This window comes from Heliconius melpomene, chromosome 9 (genome assembly GCF_056956725.1).
Source record: "Heliconius melpomene rosina isolate 202511_hmr_F chromosome 9, ASM5695672v1, whole genome shotgun sequence".
NCBI classification, from domain to species: domain Eukaryota; kingdom Metazoa; phylum Arthropoda; class Insecta; order Lepidoptera; family Nymphalidae; genus Heliconius; species Heliconius melpomene.
The window spans coordinates 7,884,774-7,909,690 of NC_140397.1; the positions used below are offsets into that span (position 1 = coordinate 7,884,774).

Genomic DNA, 24,917 nt, shown 5'->3' on the forward strand with positions numbered 1-24,917 from the left:
CACTTGTTTTTTTTTTCTATATCCATTTTTTTTTCAATTTCCATCGTGGGTTCGTGGCAATATGAAGCGGGATAAAAGAAAAACAAAAAAAAAATATAAAAAAAAGTGACCACGGGTGATAAAAATGAACAATCGAATACAAATTTCAAATGGTTGAAATACATAATAGCTAAAAATAACTGCTAATTTTAATTCTGTAAACATATAATGATATCAGAAATTGATATAAACAAGAAAATACTTTAATCATCATCATCAATGAAGTCTACATGAGATGAATATTCATTTGCATTCACCTTCTTTTGGTGACGTCAACGTGATATGCAGACATACTTATAATAAAATCAGCTTCACGCTGTAACCCGCACACAGCAGGATAGGCAGAGGGAATCTAGTGATAATAGGACAATTCGTTCCCCACGTTTCGCCGAATTCTGCAGGCATTTCGTGTTGAGTGGCGGAGTTCAACGCCGGGCTTTTTTGCTATGGTGCCAGAGCGAAGAAATGAAAATATTATTAAATAATAATTCATTTCCTCGTATGGGGATCGAACCCACAACCAGTAGCGCTTACATTCACACTTTTCCTGCACCACGATGCCCTCAAATTTAAACTTTAATATAAAATATGCAGTAAATATGTATGTACACTCTAAAATACAGTATATCATTTCAATCCAGAATTCGGCAGAAAGGGGGGAACAGACTGTCTTAACACTGGTTCCCTCTGCCTACCCTGCTGTGTGCGGGATACAGCGTGAAAATGATTTATTTATTTTAATACTCAATAAAATGAAATAATACATATATTGTGGCCTCTTCGATAAAACACATAAGAGGAATAAAATTGAAAATATTTTTACTATATGTATATATAAATGCTATATACTATTAGGAAAAATATGCGTAAGATCCGTTCTGATTAAATGTAGTTCAATTTCCAGAAACTAGCAAGGTCTTGGTAAGGACGAATCGACTCATATTATACGTACATACATAATATATATATGATAAATAAAATAGCGACTGGTTTGTATGAGTTTATAATTTTTTTAGCTTCATACTATACCCCCATATACCTTTGAAGGCAGAGGAACCTAGTGCTAAGATACTCCTTTCCCCACTTCGCGTTCCCCATACCGTATTTACGAGACATTAAGAACTGAGTAGCGGAACCCAACACCGTGCCCTTGTTATTTGCAAGGAAGTGAAAATTCTTAACAATTCATTCTCCCAAGAGGAAGTCGAATCCACAACAGTTGCGTTTAAAATTACACGATGGTGCCACTAGGCCACGACGGCCTCAAAAAAGAACCTTTATAAAAACATATAAGAAATCACTAATAATGATCGACTTTGCATGCTACTGTAATATTCCATTGTTTATTTATTATCTTGTTTATTTATTATCTTTAGTTTATCTATTTAAAGTACAAGCTTAAAAGTTGAAGTGAAATTTAAAAAAAAAATTGAGAACGAATTAATCAGTCATCTCCCAATTTCATCATTAGACCAGCTCGATGTCGGTCGGTTTCCGTTACAAACATACATAAATAAAATCTAGGCTAAAAAAAGCGAATAAAAAGGAAATAATCCCATACAATAAGAGAATGCATGTAAAAAAGAGATCCAGTTCAATTATTAATTTGAATACCGCACCGAATGAGAATCGAAACAACCTTGGAGTTCATACTAGAGTAGACACCTTGATGATAAATGTGTATAATTCCAACTTATGCAATACGAACTAGAATCTATTCTGTTCTTGTAATGACGTTCCTATTAAAAACTGTATATACTTAATAATTATTATAAAAAAATGGTCATTGAAAATACAAAATTTAATATAAATAGGTTATTATTTTCATATATCTATTGTATTGACAGTCGCTCAATTACAACAACAAAGGAAATTGCAACAGAATAAACGTTGAAATCGAGATTTTGAAGATAACCCACTTTCTCTATATATTCATTGTAAAATTGATTTAGTTTTATTCGAAATTTCCATACACGCGGTCCTATTATAAAATAACTATCAAAAGTTAAACAAAAATCGTTAAAAATGACCATAACGGGTAATACCATATGTAGCATAATACAATCTTTTCCTGTTTTGCTAATTTTAGTACAAAATACGAAGAAATGTCTGCACACTCCCCTCATTTATAAACCACCAGCACCAACCCACGCGCCAGAGTACTACGAGGCTTACGATACTCTCATCTCCTCGCTTCTCCATGAAAACACTTGTCACGAATATCAATATGGAGTTCCCCATTTGTATAACAAGAAATATTCCGTAGACCGGAAGTTATGTTATAATTTTTACCCCAACCCCACATACGGACATGAATATGACCAAAGTCCTTATATATATGGTTACCCAAGCTACGAAGGTTCCCACCCTACGTACGTGTCCCCTAGTTTTTACGGGTCAAAAAATAGTGGTTTTAATACCACTTATGCGTATAAGACAAATTATGCACCAAACGCGAAGAACGTTAAGCGTAAATATAAAGTTGTAGTGAAAAGAGGGAGAAAGAAGTCTCAGAAGTTGACAGGTAAGAGTTTATTCTTATTTTTTTTAGCGTTTTCATGTTATACGCCGAACATAGCAAGGTAGGCAGAGGATAGCTAGTGTTAAGACACTCTGTTCGTCACTTGTCCGCCAAATTCTGGAGGCATTGCGTGTTGAGTGGTGGAATTCAACACCACGCTTGGCCATTACCATAGCGAGGAATTGAAGATATCAAATATTTCATTTCCTCGGATCGGCATCGAACCCGCGATCTGTCACGTTTACAGCTGCGTGCCCCTACGTCACAACTGGTCTCATGTTTTATAGCTGACACCCTCATTATAAACTAACACACAAGTAAATACGAGTATATCTATATATATAAAATCGAAAGGTCACTCACTTATCACGAAATCTCAGAAACTACAAGTGCTAGGAATCTCAAATCTTGCATAGGAGTTATTTATAGGACGTAGGTACTCGCTAAGACGGGAATTTGCAATATTCGACTTCTAAGGGGTCATTTTTGGGGTCGAAAGTTTGTATGAAACTTCGTTACTACAAATGCTAGGAGTCTCAAATTTTGCATAGACGTCACTATGACGTAGCCATGGAGACAGAAATTAATAATAACATAGTTAACGCGGGTGAAACCACGAGCGGGCCGCTAGTATATATATAGATTTCACGATCGTCTTAATGAAAGTATAAGGTTATCAGCACGACCACATTGAACAATGTACAAAGATATAGGCAATATGCCTATTAAATAATATTGCGTATATACAAAGCCGTGACCTTACGCGGAGATAAAACGCTAATAAATATCTACTCATGAAGTTGAAAAAATATTACTATACTAAGAATTTCGGTTGGGTAACTTGGATTTTTGAATTTATGATATATTTATATTAAAAACATATATATTATAAACATATAATAAATTCTATATACACTCAAATTTCTTAGTTTAATTTTTATAAACGCTTATAACTGTCACAACTAGCATTTTTGCAAATAGGTCATATTTTATTTATTATTTATTTATTTAGTTTCAAACAGAGCCCCACGTGGAAATCGAACCCTGGCCCTCCGCGTTTACAGTCACACGCTGTACCAGTGCGCTTTAACGAGAACAAAATATTTATGAAATATTTAATGTGAACTTCTGATTGCATTAATGCATGCATTATTTTTTTTTTTGTTGATATTTTTTTTAAACTGAAATAAAAGGGTAAATAATAAATTAAATACTGATTATTTATTATTTTTTGTTCCGCTTTAATTAAATATCTAATTAAAATATTTAAAAATCCCGCTCTTCACCGAGATAAAATCTGGCAACACTGATACATATATATTTTTTCTTCATTATACCTATACTACCTGCGTACACACACATATAATATGTCCTTGTTAGACCAGTTATCAAAATAATAAGATTATTAAGGTGACATTAGCTCAACAACCAGGATCTACTTAACGTGCTCGTCCAAGCATGACGAGGGTCGCTCACCAATCTAACTGACGGGTTTGGTGGGTTTTTCAGCTTTACGCTATATCCCGGATATAGCAGGTTAAGCAGAGGGAATCTGGGAAGCTAATATTAAGACATTCCGTTCCTTTTAAGACATTTCCGTTCCAACCGAGGCAATTTCAACCGAGGTCTGCAGGCATTGCGTGTTGAATTCCGGAACTGAACCCCGCTCTTTGCCTCGACAGCAGAGTCCAGTAATACTTTTAAAGCTTCCCAAAGGTCACCCAAGATTTCACCCAATTATTATAAACGGTAGATTCTGGGTTATCCCAAGATGAAGCATCATATGCACACAAATTACTAATTCTATTCAGGGGCAACTAGTTCTCAATGATAATCAACTCTCGAAATTTATCTACGTCTTGGACCATTTAGTTTGTATGTAAAATTAATTTCTTACAATTAAAATGGTTATAATTTTAAAAGTATGACGTCATTATTTTTACTTATAAAAGTTACTTGTCACTACTGGTTCCACAACCCACGGAAAAAGGGGAACCTATAAATGAATCACTTTGCTTCCTTTTTTAATTTTATGTTAAGGTGGTGTAATATCAAGTTTTATTTTCATTTAGTCTTGTTACAACATGTTTAAGTCTGACGCTGTATCTCGTAGAATGTGGACATAGGGAACCTTGGAACCTAGTGTGAAACCACTCCGTCCCCATTAACATATATGTGAGATATTAAAATATATTTACAAATTTAGGCAAAAGGTTTCTTAGTTCCCTGGTCCTAGCTTTCTTTTTTCCCATAACTCTCACCACTTCCAGTTACCATTGAGATATAAAGCTATTATCAGTTTCATTAAAATCGGGATTTCCAAATTCCCTTGGAACTAAGTTCCGGTATTTAGTGGTCACTGGTCACTGCGGTGGTCAGTTGTCGCCTCGCACCGCTTATATTGAAATGTCGGTCAAGATCGCGCCACTAGTAAGTTGAATGCGATACAGACGGACGCCTCGACTCGTAGAAACTTAATTAAAACTTAGTTTAAAAGTAACTTCTGTGTGTGTTGGACATGGGGAAGGCGTGTTTATTTAGTTTGTGTGTGTGTTTGTGCTTAAATATAGCTTATGGGCAATATGGTGAGTTGCTAAAATAATTTATTCATTAGTTTTTTCGTTTAAGTTAGTATTAAGTATTTTATCTATGTTAAGAAATAAATTATTTAATTATTATAAAATTCTTTTAAATTTTAATGTTGTATAACAAATCTTATAAATGTTATAATTAGTCAATGTCATTAAAGTAAATCGCTTAATTAAGTGTAGATTATTTTTTTAATGACGTTAAATGTTTTTTTATTTAATGTGAAACTAGGAATGTGTTTTGACTTTTCTCGGTTAAAAATCAGGTTTTTTATATAAACATACAAAACCTGATTTTTAAACGTTTAAAAAAAGTTTGATAACCTCTGTTCTTAACTCATTTCCTTATTCTAGCAGCTTCATCTAAATACTAGGTTTAATGACATTTATGTATTTTTATTAGATCAACAACCTTCAAAGTAAACAATATTGATATGAACATATTTTTATAAAGCTTATTAATTTGTAATATTTTTTAAGCAAAACTAAACTTAAATATTTGTCAATTTTAAGATTTATTGACACCTCTTAAGCGTTGATTTATATGAAATAAACCTTATTATTTCCCCATTCTGATAAGAAAAAGTGCTACGTTGTTTTCGACCTTTGTTAAGACATTCCGTTCCCCACTTTCTGCCGAATTTTAGAGATATTGTGTTGAATGGTGGAATTCAACGCTGCGTTTTGCCTCGACACCAGAGCGAAGAAATGAAAATATACATTGAAATAAATATTTCATCTCCTCGAGACTCCTCTCCTCTCCTCTTGTGACGTACTTATAGTATAATACTGTAAGTATAATATTATCATGAAATTTTGCGTAATATGTATGTATACTAATAAGGACCTATTCAAAAATAACCCTATATACCACCCGAAAATTTTTGTATAGAATAATTAATAAACTTTGTAAGTTTTCGTTTTTTATACATGTACATTTTTAATTATTTTCTTCAACAATATAGAACTCAGTTTAAATCCTAGTTTCTCAGTTTTTCATACTCTAATATAAAACTGCAAGGATTTCCGTGACTAACATATCGTAGGAATCACCGTATATCCCAACAAAATGTACTTAGAATGTTAAAATTTAACAAATATATGTTTTTTGAGATCTTTCTCGAGCCCAAAGCAATTTACAAAATTTGCAACAAATATCGTTGTTTCCATAGATAATTGTGTAATTTAAAATTGAAAGTTATACTTATTTACGAAAAAATTAAGTGAAATTTGGATTTTTGGATATCCCAGGTTACTTTTTAACACTATCAAATGTCTTTTGGAAAACTAAGAGGGCGGGCGCAAAACTGATGATTCATAGGAATTAGTGATACTTGAATAATTACAGTAATTGAACTAATGTTTACAGAAATTACGTTCATAAAATCCAGGGGAATCATTTTTCCCAATAAAATAAGCATTAGGCTGACTACATGTACTTACACGGTACTTTACTGGTATTTTTTTATTAGTACCAATAAAAAATAATAAAGACAATTAAAAATATAATTAAAATACAAGGAAGGAGCTTTAATTACACTGTTTTGTAACGTTACATCACTAGTTAAATGTAAACAAATGATTTTGATGTTTATGAGAATATAAATATAGCTTCACAGTTTTTCTCAAACATCAGGATATACAGGGACGATAAGACCGCTATCCCAAGTTAGTGGCGGAACACAACGCCGCGTCGTGTCTTGTTACTAGAAGGAGGAATTGAAAATGATTATTAAAATTTGTTCACTCCCGGAAGTGGGACTCGAACCTAATTTTTATTTACATTTTAACTTAAGAAAGTGGCGGAAATCTAATATTTTCCTCACTTTTCAAACATGTAAAGCCTATCAATTTTCTAATTTTAAAATGAAATAATCGTAGCATTAAAACTACCTATTTAAATCTAAAGAAGTAAAGTGAAGTAAAAAAAGACTGGTTTAAACATAATCTCATTTATTTGTCTTTTATTACAGGATTTATAGACTTTAGTCACCATACGCATATAGAATTCTATTAAAAGAAGTAATAACTTCGTTCGTCTCATCTTTGAATATAATTATATAAATAAAAAAGAGACATACTAGTCACCGCCTACAATTTTACTCTCAAGAAAGAAGTATTTGAGAAATCCTCACTTAGTGCTCCCCTACATTCCCCTAGGAACATGCATGTCCAATTTCAACTTTTTAGTTCAGGAGTTACGGCCGCGGGTTTTCTGTCAGTCACTCAATAACTGAATATTGGTATATGTACATAAGTAAAAAAAATAATAATAAATTTTCATTTGTGGGAAACTGTATTAAAAAAATGGCAGCGTTGGGTTCCGCCACATTACGGACCTAATCCCAATGTAAGTAATATAGTTGGAAAATGATATTTAGAAAAAAATCTATAGGAAAAATGGTAAAATGAACAAACATACATTTATATAGCTCTATAAAAAGAAACAATGAAGTCGTAAAACTAATTTAAATTACATCACTGCGTTTGATCTACGTTTGTATGTAAATGCTAATTTATCTAATGAGAAAAATTACTTAGGTATTGTTTAAACTGTTGATATGAAAAAAACTCTCGTAAGCACGATGACTGTGGGTTCAAATCTCCACTAGGGGCAGTGAATAATTTCTTCTGGGTTTTACGAAAGTTTGGTCGAAGATTGGAGAACGGAGTGTCTTATATTAGGTTTTTTCTGTCTACTTTTTTCAATGCGTCATACAATGTGAACTTGAAACACTTAAAATTTTATTAGAATTTATGCGATTGTTTTTCGCTGTAGGTACTTCCTAGTTTATCTGTTTCGTTATATTATAATTCCCTCAAGTGAGGATTCGATTGCCGCTTGTGGTAAAATTTCTAAACTTAACTTTATACTATATACAATAATTATCTTACAAAATAAAACAAAGCGCCGAAGTAAATTTTAACAAACCTTTTATATGGATATGACGCCATTTTATATGTAAAAGAGGAAATACATACATATATATGTAACGTTGTAATTAATATATATAGATTAAGATTAAGTATTTCAGCACTAATTTAATTTTTTGCTAAGTAATGTTACATTATTTTTTTATATTGAAACCACAATGTTTCCAACCGCAAGTTTCTCATCTAGCGTATCTGTTGAGATATACTCGTAGATATTTTTGTAGCTTCACGTTATATCTCCCACATAGCAGGTTGGGCAGTAGGAATCTGGGAACCTAGTGTATAATACATCGTTCCCATCAAGACACTTCCTCTATTCACTTTTCACCGAATCCTGGAGGCATCAAGTGTTGAGTGGTGGAACTTAACGCCGCGCTTTGCTTCGTTACTAGCAGAAAAGGGAATAAAAGTATTAAATATTTCCTGTGCTCAAGTATTAATGAAAAATATTAATAATTTTAAAATAGTAATAACATAATATTTGTTTTTCCATACTTTTCCATGATCGTTGTTACCGGAACTTAGCACCGCATTTCTTATTTTTATTTTTAACAATAAATAATTAATATTTATATTATACAATTATTATTTGCTATTATTTCTTATATAATATAATTGCATTATAACAGCCTGACATTTACATAACGTAAATAAGTAATTTATTATAAATACATATTCCATCTTATAAAACTTTTTCGATGTTTAGCTGGAACTAAGCGGCGTAGAACGCTGAAATTTACGCGGACTAAGCGAAGATTTCCTGAAAATCCAACGGGAAAGGGAAAAATCTGGATTCTACGTTTTATAATTGATACAAAGTGATTGTTCTTAACGTATTTTATAATATCATGAATCGATGTTTACGTAGAATAACACCACATTGCGTGTTGAGTGGCGAAACTCAACGCCGCGCTTCCATTTCCTTTACTTCGACACCAAAATGAAGTGATGCAAAGATTATATATAATTATTTTGTTTCTCATAGGAATCGAACTCACAACCTGTCCCATTTTGGAGTCATAGGTTTGTGCCCCTGCGCCACTACTGCCCTCATATATATTACATATATTAAAAGTTATTTTAACATAGATATCATACGAAATCTTATACAAACGCTAAAATAAAATATTTTAAACGTGATTTGCTGCCACTGACCGAACGTATCGCCAAAGTTAATTGTGGAACTGGTTTCTGTCGACCGATACTACGAGTAGGTACATATTTGCGTCAATAAGTAAGGCAATATTGGTTTTAGGTGACAAGTTGACGTAACCGAGGTTATCTTGCATTTTGATATTGATGGTAGATAAGGGTTCAATTCCCGTAAAAAAACGTAAGGACAGTAAAAAAATAGAAATGTTTGTGTTTTTTTTAGTTTTTAATTATTCGTCGTTTAGCAAGAATACTGACATGATCATCAAAATCAAACGATTTGCTTGATATAAGTATTTAATAAAAGTTATCGTTTTACTAGTCTTGTTTCAAATAATGTTTAACTTTCACGCGGTATCCTTCAATGTAATGGTACCATCACGCTGAATCCCGCATATATGCTAGGCAGCCAGAGGGAACACAATGACCAAAAACCGAGAAAACTAATGTAGACTGTCCGCCACATACCGCCCAATTATCAGAAATTTCATGTCGAGTGGCGGAACTCAAAGACAGGACGAAGAAATGAAAATAATTAATTATGTAATTAGATTTATAATGTATTCGTATATAATGATACTTGACAGAAGTGATCGAAATCAAGGATAAGCCTTCAAATATCTAATCAGCTTAATTATAATTCTGTTCGCGTTTTGTCAACTACCTGTTGCCTAAAGCAAAAAATCCCAGTTCCGCTTCAATACATTTCTTAGGAAAGACAACGTAAACAAATTCTACTAAAAACTATTAAATTTAAATTTTACAGTTATTTGTGGGGTCAAAGAACTGTGTCTATACATTTAGCTTTTTTGCTTCACGCTGTATCCCGCACATAGAACAGTAGACAGAGAGAACCCAGTGTTAAGGTACTCCGTTTTCTATTTTGTGAGGAATTGTGGAGGCATTGCCTTGTGAACAGAGCGAAGAAATTAAAATATTAAATATTTCATCTCCTCGAGTGAGAATCAAACTCACAACTGTCGTGTTTACTGCCTCAACTAGATATTTTTTATATAGAAACAGTAAATTGAAATAACTTTCGGTCGCCAAACAAAGTAATTTGTTAATGTTCTCTTTAGAAGAGTAGAGATTATAAAAGGAAGAGAAAAAAGAATTAGAAAAATAGACCGTATAATTCAATTTTTTGGGCATTTTGGGACTTAGCTTAGCTTTGTGTGAAACCTAGGAATTACAGGCCTACGGGCTTCTACGGACGGATAGTATAAAAATTAATTATTATTAAAGTTTTTTTCTAGTCTTGGCTCATAACTCAAAATTTCAGATATGAATAAATTTAAAATAAAATATATTTAGATTACAATAAAGTTTAATAAACGCGTCACTAATTGCAAATCCAATCAATATAAATATAAAACCGGTTCGCCTTTACAATGTTTTGTTTTATTAGAAGTTGTAAGTGTTAAGTAAATTAGGTAATGGACGTGTTTTTATTAGTTGGCGTATTTATAAGATCCTGTTTGTTAATTATTATTGAATGTTACTCTTAAGTGCAATAATATGTAGGTGTATAAATATTAATATATTGTTTTAATCAGCTTCACGTTATATCCCGCAGACAGCAGAATAGGCAGAGGGAACCTAGTGTTAAGAGACTCCGCCCCACTTTCTGCCGAATTCTGCAGGCAAAAACAAATAAAAAAATCCTTTTTAAATTCTAACATCATCATATCAATTCATATTTTATTACTTTTTTAGCATCGAGATAATTATACTCGTATTACTTTTTGATACATATGTACAATGTACACGAAATTTTTTTGTTATTATTATTTTTGATATTATATTCATTTGGCAAACATTTTCCATCATTTCATTCAATTAGCGGAGTACGTAGTGACTTAACTCTTCTTATTTCTAAAAACAGGAGATGATACGAAGAAAAAATACAACATATATTCTGTTGTATTATTTAATATTTATACATTTTATATGGAAAATTACGTAGGTATATGAATATTTAAATTTATTTAGCTTTTGTGACGTTTATAATTGTTGAGGTTTTATTATCGTGTTACAATGCACAGAGGTTGTAATAAATTATTATTATTATTATTTCCTATATTGAAATATAATAATAATAAGAGATACTTAAGTAATTAATTATAAGGTCAAATGAGAAATAGCATAAATGTTTATTGTACAAAAAATAATTTTAAAAGTTCATGCGCTGGTAAGGGTACCACCATTCAACACGAGTTGAATTCCCTTGCTAATGAAATATTGGAGTGTTCTAACACAATTGTGCAGGATTAAGCGGGAAAATAAATTAAAAAATCATTTTTTACATATAAACTCTATACTCGTATGTTGTTGTACCCGGAGTACACTTTCGAAAAAAAAAAATATAGTAACTAATGAACAGAACACAAGACAAGAAGGTATATCTATGGGATTTCGTTCCGTCTTTAGATACTACTTTTAAACTGTGCCCCAAATTTATAACAGACATTAAATTAAATTAATAAAATGCTCCAAAGAAAGTAAGATTTATCTTGGGTTATGTTAGGTTTACTGATGCGATACCTAAATCCTTTTCCCAATTCATTAAATTATTAACAAAAAAACATAATTAACAAAAAAGAAATCCGCATTTAAAATTTAATCTAAGCTTTAACATTATACAAGTGTTATATTCGTACAAAAGGCATTGTGATTTGTGACTCATGTATCTAATTGACCGTAGCTGAGCGATATGTATTTTTGCCTTTTAATAAACTTTTTGTGGGAAAATTTTGATACATTCGGTACTTTACCTCAGTTTGTGAAGCCATAATTATAGTTTACAACATTATCATAAATTATCGAATTTAATAATATTTTATATCTTTTACTCGTAACAAAACTACTTAAATTTGAGTTTATGATTGTTTTTTTATAAAATGTTGTATAATCAAGAATTAAAGTTTAAAGTTAAATTATTTCCTATAGGATTCTTCCCACAACGAACAGATCGCCGAATTTCATCTCCATTTGGTTTCGCCCAAAATCTTTTTACCGGCCCAAATGGACTAAGAAATACTTTGACAAACATCTTGCACCTTCGACCTGAAACTCCAGCCAGCAATCCTGCATACATCTATCCATTTCCAAATCGTCCAGTTCAAAACAACCAATTTGATCAGGATCAATTAATTCATAACAATGAATTTGTTCATCAACCAATCCATAACAACCAGTTTGATCAAAACCGACCAATCAGCAACAATGATTTCAACCCAAATCGACCTGTCAACAATCAATACGATGAACACTTTAACAACAATCAGTTTGATCAAAATGGGCAACTCAACAACAATCAATTTCAAGAGTATCCTCCAGAACATGAAATTAGTCCACCTAAAAAACCAGTCCGATTTCCAAATGACGCCCTTGTAAGTGGCAACGGGAATTATGAAAACCAACAGTCAACGTCCAATCCTTTTGTTGATCCAAATCCAGGATATGTTGAAAGACCAATAGATACCGGGAAACAATTTAATGGTAACGGTAATGAAGCACCCTTAGTAACAAACGCACCGGAAGTGAATCTAGAAAGTAATATTAACGATAAACCTACTTTTGCACCAATTGATAACGGAAATGTAGGCTTAGAAGGACAAGATAAAGGAAATGCAGATGAGAATCGACACGGTATACCCAACGCCCCTCCTCCGGGATTCCCCCAGACGACACTCGCACCTCTCACTCCTGTACCGCTGTCAGCGTCCCGGAACAACTTCAACTTCGGGGCCTTCGGAATTTTCAGTAATAATTTTCTCTAGTTACATTACTAATTGTTTAACTGTAACTAAGACGCGGTAATGGATAAATAACATTGGTTTTGGATTAGTAATTAAGATTGTGGCGAGGTATATTTTAACGTGAATAACTTTTGTCTAGAATTTATATTAAGTTAATAAAATAAATTTAATTTTAATAGTTATTGTAGTATTTAAATAGTGTCATACTTAGACACTTAATTTTATGTCAATCCATATAAAGTTCATAGGAATATACGTATTTTGGATGTTAACCTCTCTATGGTTATTATTTGGACAGTAAGTGCGATTTTAAATTCAGTTATTTTTAATATTTTATTTTTACCTATATTTTTGTAAGACATAAGTAGCTTAATAATTATTTAATCATGTCGTTACTAACTTATATTTAACTGTAAAATAGATAAAATGAAATGGTTTTGGGTCCAACGTGTTAATATTCTCATATATCCTGATGGTTAAGAGATAACGAGGCAAAGTGACCCCAGAGTTCGGTGGACATTGGGGGACAGAGTTGACTTAATGGGGACGAACAAGGTTCCCATATTCCCTCTATCTACCCTGCTAAGTGCGGGATACAGCGTGAAGTTAAAAAAAAAAGAAAAATACATATACATATTAAAAAATGAACCTATCAACACTAATGAAGTTATTAGTAATATATGCATACAACATGTAATTTTGACCTCCCCTGAATCTATTATTACTCAATATCTAGATAGAACGTAGGAAAATAGTGATTTCAATGATTTTCCTTGTATGTTCTTTAAAATTAAAGATGCTACCAACCACCAAGGCCGACATCTCGGTAGACAACTAAAACCTGCTTAGTATTTATATAAGGCTCTAAATAAATACTATAATATATACGCTTATGTAAATCACGAAGTGACATTTGATTTTTGCCTGTTTAAAGATATTTATGTTTAAGATGACTTAGATATTTTAGGAGAGGTCGTCGTGGCCTAACGACGGTGTTTAACTGTAGCCAAGACGGTCGTGAGTTTGATTTTCAATTAGTGCTATTATTCTTTTCATTTCTTCGTTCTGGTAACAAGGCAAAGTGCTGTGTTCTTTTTTTTTTTTGCGGAATTTGGGGATATGGAGTGTTTTAACTCTTAACAATGGGTTGCTTTTGCCTACCTTGTTATACGGGTCATAATCAGAAAAAGTGCACATTTTGTGTCTTTTCTTGTCCCGCTACTTTGAATGCGTTTTAAAAATACAATTTTAAAGATAATTTAAATATTTTGCCATTTAAGATAAATTTACTTATTAACTTAAAGATTTTTGTAATATTTTAAATGTATTAAGGCTTTTAATAGTATTTTTTGTTAGTTGCAAAAAACTTTTCAAAATGCTTCCATACAATTTTTCGTGTCCCATTCACCGCTTTACTTTTTAAAAATTGATTTGTTACGAATATTTATGGTTTTATTTGATTTCAGATATGTTTAGATTACTTTACTTTATGCATAATATTAAATAGAACTACTTTTATTGATACATTATTTAATAAATAATATATATTAATTAAGTAAATTTGTCCCAAAATATTGTCTTTTTGTTACTCAGGGCTAGTGACGTACAATTAAAATATGAACGCAATTATTTTGGATGGTATTTAATATTAGTTTTTATTGTGGCACCATTATTCGAAAAGTCAATGCTGTCGTAGCTACAACCAGTAGTGTTCTCGCAGCAGTTGAGGGGTTCAAATGTTTTAGAGGGAATGCGTAAAATTACATCTCAGGGTTATAAACGGCTTTTATTTTGGTAAGTATTCTATAATTTCGTTTTCTTGTTTATGTTATTTGCTTCTTTTTACAAAATCTCAAAAAAGAACGTCAGTGCTTGCACATGCAACACGTGGCTTATGAGCAAATATTTAAAAAGGTTAGAATTTCTCAGACTTCATTCTCAATTTCGTTATATTTCGTTACGTAACGAAACTGAGAAAATATGAAGCCTAGTTCACAATTACGGTACCAATGTTTTCTTATATATGTTTATAATAAAATTTTATCGAACCGGTGCTTGTATATGGAAGATATGTATATAAGAAAAAAAAATGCTGGCATATGTAAAAAACTATTAGTGACTTTTCATAACGTAAAGTTACCAAAAATAATGATTTTTAAGTTTTTTTGCTTGTTTGCTTGTTTGTCTATGTGTTTGTGCACGCTAATCTCAGAAACAGCTGAACCGATTTAGTTAAAATTTATTTTTATTCTTTCTGAAATTAGTTGTGATTTTGTGATTTTTATTTTTTGATATATATTTTTGTATTTTCAGTAAGCGTAAGCTCCTATGTCAAATGCTGAAACAAATGCTTTTTTTTTTTTAGATATAGAGAACGTCTTAAAAAGACCAATCCTATTAAATATGAAGATATGCGGAATAAACACTTACAAAGAATTAAACTTAATTCCAATGATAACGACTCAAATTTTGATATATTTTAAAGTGAATTTAATTTTATCATTAACTTTGTGATCTCTAACTAGAAATATAAGTTTATTACGTTACGAACTAGCATTATTATATTGTTAATATTCTCACTTTGTTATGTTTTCTTCGTACATTTATAATCTGTTAATTCAACGATTGGACCTTTAAAATTTTGATCTGTGTCTCATTAAATAAAAAAAACAATAGTTTTATTCATATAATATCGTTATTTTGTTGTGTATAATGCCTTATGTCATCAGTTTCGTAACAAACTTTATCAGTGTTGTTACTTATCAGTTACGTTACGAATTCGAAAATGTCCACTTTTCTGATTATGACCCATACGCAGGATATAAGTAGAGCTCAGCTGAGAAAATCCTAGTATTTTTCAAGTTAGGTATCCCGCACATAGCGGGTTAGGCAGAGAGAAACTGGGAACCCAGTACTTAAGACATTTCATCCCTTTTCACCAAAATGGCATTTTCTCCTTACCAGAGCAGAGAAAATAAAAATATTAATATTTTTTTTACTACGCACACGCTCATAAAGCAACAAAAAATTATGAACATTTTATTTATTTTTTTGCTCATAAAGTAATTCTAAACTGTGAATACTAATGTCAACAGTCAGTCATTCGATGACTTCAGTATTTAGCATTCAATATAAATAGTATAAAGATAGATAGATATCTTAAAAAGATCGCGTCGCTGATTTTCCATTCAGTGATGTTTGTCGCCAGTTTACGACAGCTGATGAGTACAGAATCAGTGAATAAAAATTGTGGCCATATTTTTTTCCATTGGGTGAAATAAGCAAAGGTATTATTAAGTTCTTCCAACTAATAATACTTATTTTTTGTTACCGTATTTTTTATACATTATTAAGCTCGTAGCGTGGTAGGTAAAGGGAACCTGGGAAGTCTAGTATTAAGATACTTCGTTCCGTCAATAGTGTGAATGAAAATATTTAATTTACCCCTAGTAGGAATCAAATCAACAACCGTTGTGTTTATAACTCTCGTGCCCCTGGGCCACAATGGACTCTAATTTACATATCATTTTTATAAATCTATATATATCTCATAAGGTAACAAGGTTAAAATGTAATTTTAAAACATATCGTAAATACTATCAATATAATAATTTAAAAAATATTTCGTAAATAATAACTTAAACTATTTATAGTTAAAATCGTGGAAAATAAAATTTGAATAAGACATTCTTAGTAATAGCTTAAAAACAACACAATTTTATATTTCACAAAGACAGAGATGACTTGTATTATTTAATTTGTAAACCGAAAATGGGACAGGTAAAGGGAACTTGGGAACCTAATGTTAACACACTCTGTTCCACAATCAGACTATTAATAATAAAATTTATAAGCAACCTACTTTCAATGAAACATTAATAGAAATTGATAAATGCTCTACAATAATAAGAATGATATATATCATATTTGATATGACGGAAGTATATCTATATCCTTTTCAACCTGACTTAAAAGGGTAGCTTAGTCAACGTTAGTTAATTATTTAAAGTAGCAAGGTTTTCTATTTGTACACTTATGATGCAATAATTGTATGGAACATACAACTTTTAATGACTTCGCCATACATTGTCTTTGAATCTTTTTCAAAGTTAATATCTCCTAATTTGTGGAATAAACAGGATTATGAGGTCGTTGTGGCGCAGTGGCAGGTAAATGCGACGATTGTGAGTTCAATCCCCATTTGGATGAACGATTTACCTAATATTTTATTTTCTTCTTTCTGTAAAAACCATGTTATGTGAAGCCATCATGGCGATATGGGGCACCATGTGGCTATAACGGTGGTTCGATGCTCGGGAAAATTAATTATTAGCACCCTATTTTGATAAGATAAAGTGGCTGAAAAGTAGGATACGGGAAGTCTTATCACTAGGTTCCCTTTACCTACCCTACGAGTATGCGGAATAAAACTGAAGCTAAAAAACATATAATAATATATAAATTTAAGAATAATTTGGCAAATTCGAACTAGCAATTTAAGAAAAAGCTACATATAGAATATATATAGTTTAATAAATACTTTATTATTCGAGATACATTTTAAACATGAGAATCATTAATTTTCAAACAAGTCTTTGTGAAGGTTTTTAATAAAATTCTAAGTTTTTGTAGATAGGCCTTCAGTTCAAGGAATTAAAAAAACTATACAAAACCAGTGACGAATATAGAACAGGAAAAATTTTGTTTATAGTATAGTATAGTAGTCTTTAAACTTATAAGTTCCATTCTCGGTTTTGATTCCAAGATTAAATTCCTAGTTTATTTAAAAAATGCCTCTAGAAAATAGTGAACGGAATGTATTAACACTAGGTTCCCAGATTCTATCTGCCTACTCTACTATTCATGGGATACGGCGTAAAACTAAAAATGGTAATGGTAATGTGGAATGGTTTATTATTTAGCAGTAGTTTTACAAGCATAGCTTTGGGCCGCAATTATTTTTTATTTGTATTCTTTATTATCCTCAACTTCACTTAGCATTTTATATAGTGGGTTATAAAATGTGCACATATAAATAAATCAAAAAGTTATCTTTTTAATTAAAAAAACATGACTCTTTTAATATCTTATCTTAGCGTATTTTTTGCACATTCGACTCCTAAATCCCCGAGATATTTGCTTAAGCTTTGTTTATTCTAAAGATGTTTTCTATTTTTTTATTGTATTATAAATAAAAAAACGATAATAATTATGTATTATAAATAATCGATTTCTGTATTGATGATGATAATTTTTTGCAGCTAGCCACCTAATTGCCACTCCAGCTAATGAAAAATATCGATATAAAAATATATATAATGAAAATTTCTTTTTTCAGAAGAAACATGTACCACAATAGATGGTGGGGTGGGGAGTTGCATCAGCATCAATACTTGCGGGCCATATGTGAAAATATTGCAACAAGCCAAGACTAACCCGGAAGCCGTCAAAATTTTAAGGAAAGCCCACTGCGGCTTCGAAGGCGGGACGGGAGTACCTAAGGTAGAACTTTAGAACTTTATTATAACTTAACTACCACGAGGTCGTTGTGACGAAGCGGCACAGCGACTGTAAATGGTCTTGTAATAAGACAAAGCATGGCGTTAAGTTGTCAGTAAATGTCATATCTCTAGAATTAGGCAGAAAGTGGGAAATGAATTTTCTTAACACTAGGTTTACCCCCCCAACCCGACCATACGAAGGACATCAGCATGAAGCTAAAGAAAAGTAAATCACGTAAAAACAATTATTTTATTGCTAAAGTACCAGACCAAAGAAATTGAAATCAATAAATAATATTCATTCCCCCGATTGGAATTCAAACTCACAACCGTCGCGTTACAGTCACACGCCTCGCCAAAATATGAAAATTGATACATTTGAATAAACTACTTATTATCGAATACCTTTCGCGACGGTAGGAAACCACAAGATTACAGTATTCTTGATTCGTGGTAATAAGAAACAAAATATTTATGAAACCAGTTCAACTTTTTATTTAGAATTTTTATTATAAGTCTTTGAGCTCAGTTCAAATATAAATCGATATTACACACTAACTTATGTACCTTGAAGCCACAGTAATTAAATTGTTCCCGACTCCCCCACATAGCAGGATAGACAGATGGAATCTGGAAACCTAGTGCTAAGGCACTCCGTTCCCCATTGAGACACTTCCGTTTCCCATTTTCCGCTAAATTCATGAGGCGTTGCGTGTGGAACTCAACGACACGCTTTACTTCTTTAAAATTTATTTTCGTTTGTTTATAAATAAATGGTTATTTCCACAGGTTTGTTGTCCTCGCGAAACTATCCCTGATGCTCCACCCCCTGTTCCTACTTCAGCACCAAGTACACTAGCTCCAGTCACACGTGACCCTGGATCTGATGCAGCGTCTGGCAAATCTTTACCGTCTTCGGATTACTTAGACAGGTTCCCAGTTCCTCCTGAATGTGGTGTCAGCAATGCATCTTTCAGTCGTGTTGTGGGAGGTGTAGATGCTAAGTTAGGTAAGAGTGAGCATATCATTTTATAATTGAATAAAACTTGACATAATAGATTTCAAAAATAAATGTTTTTGATTTTTTTAGTGTAAATATATTCCTTTTTCCGATTATCCGAATTCGAGACATTGTTGGCTTTGTAGCGGAGTTTTACGGAAAAATAAATAATTTCCTTGAGTGAGGGTTCGAACTCACTCGTTTATAACTAAACACTATCCCAATCCTAGCCATGATGAAAATTGACGATGATATTTGATAAAGTTTCTAAGTACCATTTTATTTCCCAGGTGATTTCCCTTGGATGGCACTTTTGGGTTACAAAGGCAGATCAGGGTCACCAACTAGATGGCTCTGTGGGGGTTCATTGATAAGCACCCACCATATCCTTACCGCCGCCCATTGCATCCATAACCACGAGAATGATCTGTGAGTAGAATATATGGTGATAAGCATAAACTATAGAATAGACTATTGTGTTTGTAATATATAATTATTGTTTCTCTGTGTATTCCGCATACAGCAGGGTTGGCAAGAGAACATAGTGCTAAGACACTCCATCCCCTAAATTCTACTGAATATTCGAGACATTACATGTTGAGTGGCGGGACTCAACTCTGCGAAACTACTTTAGAAATAAGATTGTAAATTTTAACAATATGTATACAAGGAATGTTAAAAGACTCAAGTCAAAGTCAAATCTTTCAAAATGTCATTGATGATAAAAAAAAAATGATATTAAAAAAAAAAGAAAATGATAAGGAAATAAATGTCATTGTCACACTATATGTTTTTAAATATTAAAGTCATTTAGTAAATGATATCTATCTATATATATAAAATCGAAAGGTCACTCACTCATCACGAATTCTCAGAAACTACATGTGCTAGGAATCTCAAATTTTGCATAGGAGTTACTTATAGGACGTAGGTGCTCGCTAAGGCGGGAATTTGCAATATTCGACTGCTAAGGGGATGAAATAGGGATTGATAGTTTGTATGAAACTTCGTTACTACAAATGCTAGGTCTCAACTTTTGCATGGACGTCACTTATAGGACGTAGATACTCATGGAGACAGAAATTGATAATAACGTAGTTCACGCAGGCGAAGCCGCGGGCGGGCCGCTAGTAAATTTATACGTAAATACATATAACATTAGCTTGACTATATAATATTTGTTATATCCGTTTCAACGTTATTACGCCTGGTGCTGTAATTTATGGTGGATAATTTGTTCCATAAATCCTAGTGTGGCAGAGTAAATTGACTTATTTAAATATAAATTATTGTAAGCTGATGTTCGATATGTTTTTATGTATGTAAACTGTAAACACGACAGGTAGTGGGTTCGATTCCCATTCAAGGATTAGAAATATTTAATTTTTCGTTAGACGTTGAGTTTCACCATTCAATTTGCAATGCACGCTTCCAGATTTCGCGGAAAGTGAAGAGAGGAATTTTAGGTACCCAGATCCCCTCTGCCTACTTTGTTATGTGCAGCGTTGATCTAAAATGTGTACTTTTTCTAATAGCAATATTTCCAAAATAATATTCTTTTGAACGAATAAAAAGCCTTTTTTTTCAAGGATTTGTGTATAGTCTACACTATTGCTTATTCCATTGTATATAGTTTAAGTATCTATATCTATTCTATTATTTGTCTATTAAGAATACTTCAAATACCCACAATTTTAGGATATTTTAAAAAATATCTTTAAAATTAAGATTTGTTGCATAATCTAAAAACTTTAATTGATACGAGTATATGTTTTCAGATACGTCGTCCGTCTCGGTGAACTGGACCTGGCGAGGGAGGATGACGGAGCGATACCAATAGACGTTCTCATCAAATACAAAATTAAACATGAAGGATACAATCCTAAATCATTCACCAATGACATCGGCCTGCTGGTTTTGGAACAGAGTATACAATTCACTGGTAAGTACCAATGTCAGGAAGTTTCTGACTCTACTGGCTAACCGTAGAAATAAAAAAAACCCATAATGTTTATGGGATCTCATAAACATTATGGGATTTTTTATTTCTACGGTTTATTAGTGTAAGAAGAGATACTCTCTCTATTCCTAAAACCTATATTAGTTAAGAAAATAACAGAAAATGATGGCCGTAGTAAGTTATAAATGAAAAGAGATTCTTACCCATTATGGTATATATATGAATGTATAACATAATATATTAAAAATATTTCTTTGCTGTTGCGGCGTAGTGGTACGTTTTACTGTAAATACGACGGTCGCGAGTTCGAGCCCAGTGGAAGTAAGACATAACGCGGTGTTGAGCTCCGTCTCAAAAATGGTATTATAGTGGAGATGATAGTGTCTTGAAAGCACATTTCCTCTGCTATATGATAATAAGGATACAGCGTGACGCTATAAGAAATAAATGTTTATAATTTTATTTTTGTTGATTTTAATTATGTCAATTTATGGGTTTCTGCATTTTAATTATTTTGTTTTTCCTTTACAGATTTGATAAAACCTATTTGTATACCAGATACCAGCGAACTGAGAGCCAAAAATTTTGAAAACTACAATCCACTTATTGCGGGGTGGGGTGACACCGAATTCCGTAAGTTTTTTATAGTTTATTACGATGCCACTTACAAGTATAGTATAGGATCGATTCCTGGTAGAGCAATTCTTATTTTGATCTCAATAAAGTTGTAACTTTTATATTAAAAAGAGCAAATGTTGATTTTGCTGCTGGCTCTTTTCAGCTAAGTATAGGTACATATTCAGTTTTATTATAAACTTTTCGCAAAGACTAGTTACTTGAATAAAGAATATTTTGAATTAGAATTTCAGTATGTTCCACAAATTGTGATTTTGATTTCTTAAAATAAGCAAAATATAAAAAAAAAATCCTAATTAATCGAATTATCAATACCATTTTCCATTTCCAGGTGGACCATCAGCGTCACATCTCCAAGTGTTACAGCTGCCAGTGGTCAGTAATGAATTCTGTAAGAACGCGTACTCATCGTACAAGGCCCAAGTGATCGACGAGAGGGTTCTGTGTGCCGGATTCAAGAAGGGTGGGAAAGACGCCTGCCAGGGTGACAGTGGCGGTCCCTTGATGCAGCCTATTGTGAGTGTACTCATACTAAATAATATATCTGAGTAAATGAATTAAAATTAGACATTAAAAAAAGAAAAGTCTTTAATTATACTTATTCTTTGGCAGATCTCATGTAACGTTGGTCATATTTTATCATTAATTTGTTAATCATACATGTTTACTTGATTTATCATTTCTCCTCTCTCTCCATAGTGCTGAAACCACGTGTATTTTATGAACCACACTATCAACGTCACTTCTTATTATTCTTTAACTTAAACCTATTCTTGCTTTTTTGTGTATCTATTCCCCACAGCTCCGACCAGCTCAGCCAACTCATAAAGAGATGACTTCTTTTATTAATATAACTCTTGATTAGAAAACAGAAATTATTTTTTTTTAAATAGAAACATGGATTCGCATAATTTTTTTTGACATTTACCACTTTTCCAGTTACATTTCCCACTTTTCTAACGAAAATTTTCTTTTTTTTATTATTTAAGTAGATATGAATTTAATAATATAATTTACGATTTTCTTTATCTTTTCAGTATTATCAACAGAATTTGACAACATATATCTATCAAATAGGTGTAGTGTCGTACGGTAAGCGTTGCGCCGAAGCGGGATTCCCCGGAGTGTACTCACGTATAACACATTTCGTGCCCTGGCTCTCTAAATATGTACTTGGAATTGAATAAAAAACGACTAATATGAGAAAACGGCCTGCTTAGAATAAATAGACAATTTAATTATAAGAAGATGACTAGGATTAATATTCGTAGTTTTTAAGATATTTTTTATTATAATTTAAACAATTTTATTTTTTTATTTTTATAATGGTCACTCATTGCTGAGATTTTAATAGGTTGACAAAGTAAGCTCTTTTTTCTTTCAAGCTTTTAACAATGGAATTTTTTTTTCTAGCTATGTTTTTTTTAGTATTACGTCTTTTTTTCTTATTTTCTAAAGTAAAAGTCGACAACTACAGTCATCTTTAATACGTTACAATCAACTTTATTAAAATATATTTATTATTAAAAATGTTAAGTGATAAAGAATATCTTTATTAATATTGTTGTGATAATAATTGAAATAATATTATCATTTTATTTACAATATAAGTAGATATCAAAAGCCCCATAACCTATATTCATATGTTTATAATATTTCTTGAACCAGCATGAAATTTTAGCCAGGCTAAATGTTCGAACGCCTAGCTTTACATCGTTACCAAAGCGAGGAAATGTAAATATGAAAAATTTCATTTTCTGGAGTGGAAATCGAACCCACAACCCCTCTGCCCTTGTGCCCCCCCCCCCGCCCCCCTACACCACGATTGGACTAATGTCTCAATAACGTAATATTGAGTATATTGCATTATTTTATTGTAGCAAACGTAACGTTATATAAGTTTGGTAATTCCTTAACTAATTAAATATCTATTTAGAAGTTGCTCGAATACAGAAAAATAGTGGTGTAAATCTAATAGTCATTCTTGCCATGTTTGCCAATTAAATATTATTTTCATTGTTCTAAATGCCATTTACTCACTCACTTTATAAAGTTTTTCTACTTATATTTATAAAATGTATAGCTATGCAAAATTCTTCATATTTTTAATTTCTCTATGAAAAAACTCAATTCGGCAATATTTGCTGAAGAATGTTATTCTCTACGAGATCTAATGAAATATCAGTTCCATGTATGAAAGATATATTTATTTAATAATTTTTATTTCTGGAATATTGTTTTTATTTCAATGAAACATTGTAGAAGTAAACGTACATAAATAACAGAATAAACAGTATTGTTTTTTATAAGTATTGTATATTCAAAATAAATAAAATATTTATTTAAAAATATAATATTTCAAAGTGTTATTAATAATTAATCAGCACCTGAAATAAATAATCTCATCTCAATTTTGTAAATATTTCTAATAAAATATAATTTTAAGAATAACTCGTTCTCTTTGATAAGTATTTGTTAAAATAGTTAACTGATACCTTACATACTAGTAATATATTTTATTTCTAATTAACATAAGATATCTATCTAGTAATTTAACAGACACTTATCAGACAGTTGTAAAAAAGAAGCCTCATTACAAGAATTATAAATGTGTGTTTTTTTTTAGTTTTTATATCCAGTGACTCGATAAATAAATGTTTTTATGGCAGCATGTAGTTTTTCTGCCAAATTTCTACCCACCCTGGAATTTTGCTTATTTATTATAAATAAAAAAAATGTCTAAAGACATCTTAAACTGCTTTGATGGAAAATATTGACAGGTTAATTAACAAAACGTTGTCTCAGAGGTATATTGTCTGACTGTA

The 24,917-nt window shown here is 31.7% G+C and overlaps 1 protein-coding gene across 1 annotated transcript; it reads left to right on the top strand.

The window, feature by feature from the left end:
• The first annotated feature begins 4,976 nt into the window (after positions 1-4,976).
• On the top strand, positions 4,977-24,760 carry LOC146536432 (proclotting enzyme-like). Its single transcript, XM_085190199.1, has 9 exons — positions 4,977-5,145; positions 12,184-12,999; positions 18,334-18,497; positions 19,286-19,505; positions 19,787-19,925; positions 21,275-21,438; positions 21,988-22,089; positions 22,424-22,608; positions 23,130-24,760. Exons 1-9 carry the CDS (start codon positions 5,079-5,081, stop codon positions 23,277-23,279), a joined length of 2,007 nt encoding a protein of 668 aa, XP_085046325.1. The 5' UTR covers positions 4,977-5,078; the 3' UTR covers positions 23,280-24,760.
• The last annotated feature ends 157 nt before the right edge of the window (positions 24,761-24,917 follow it).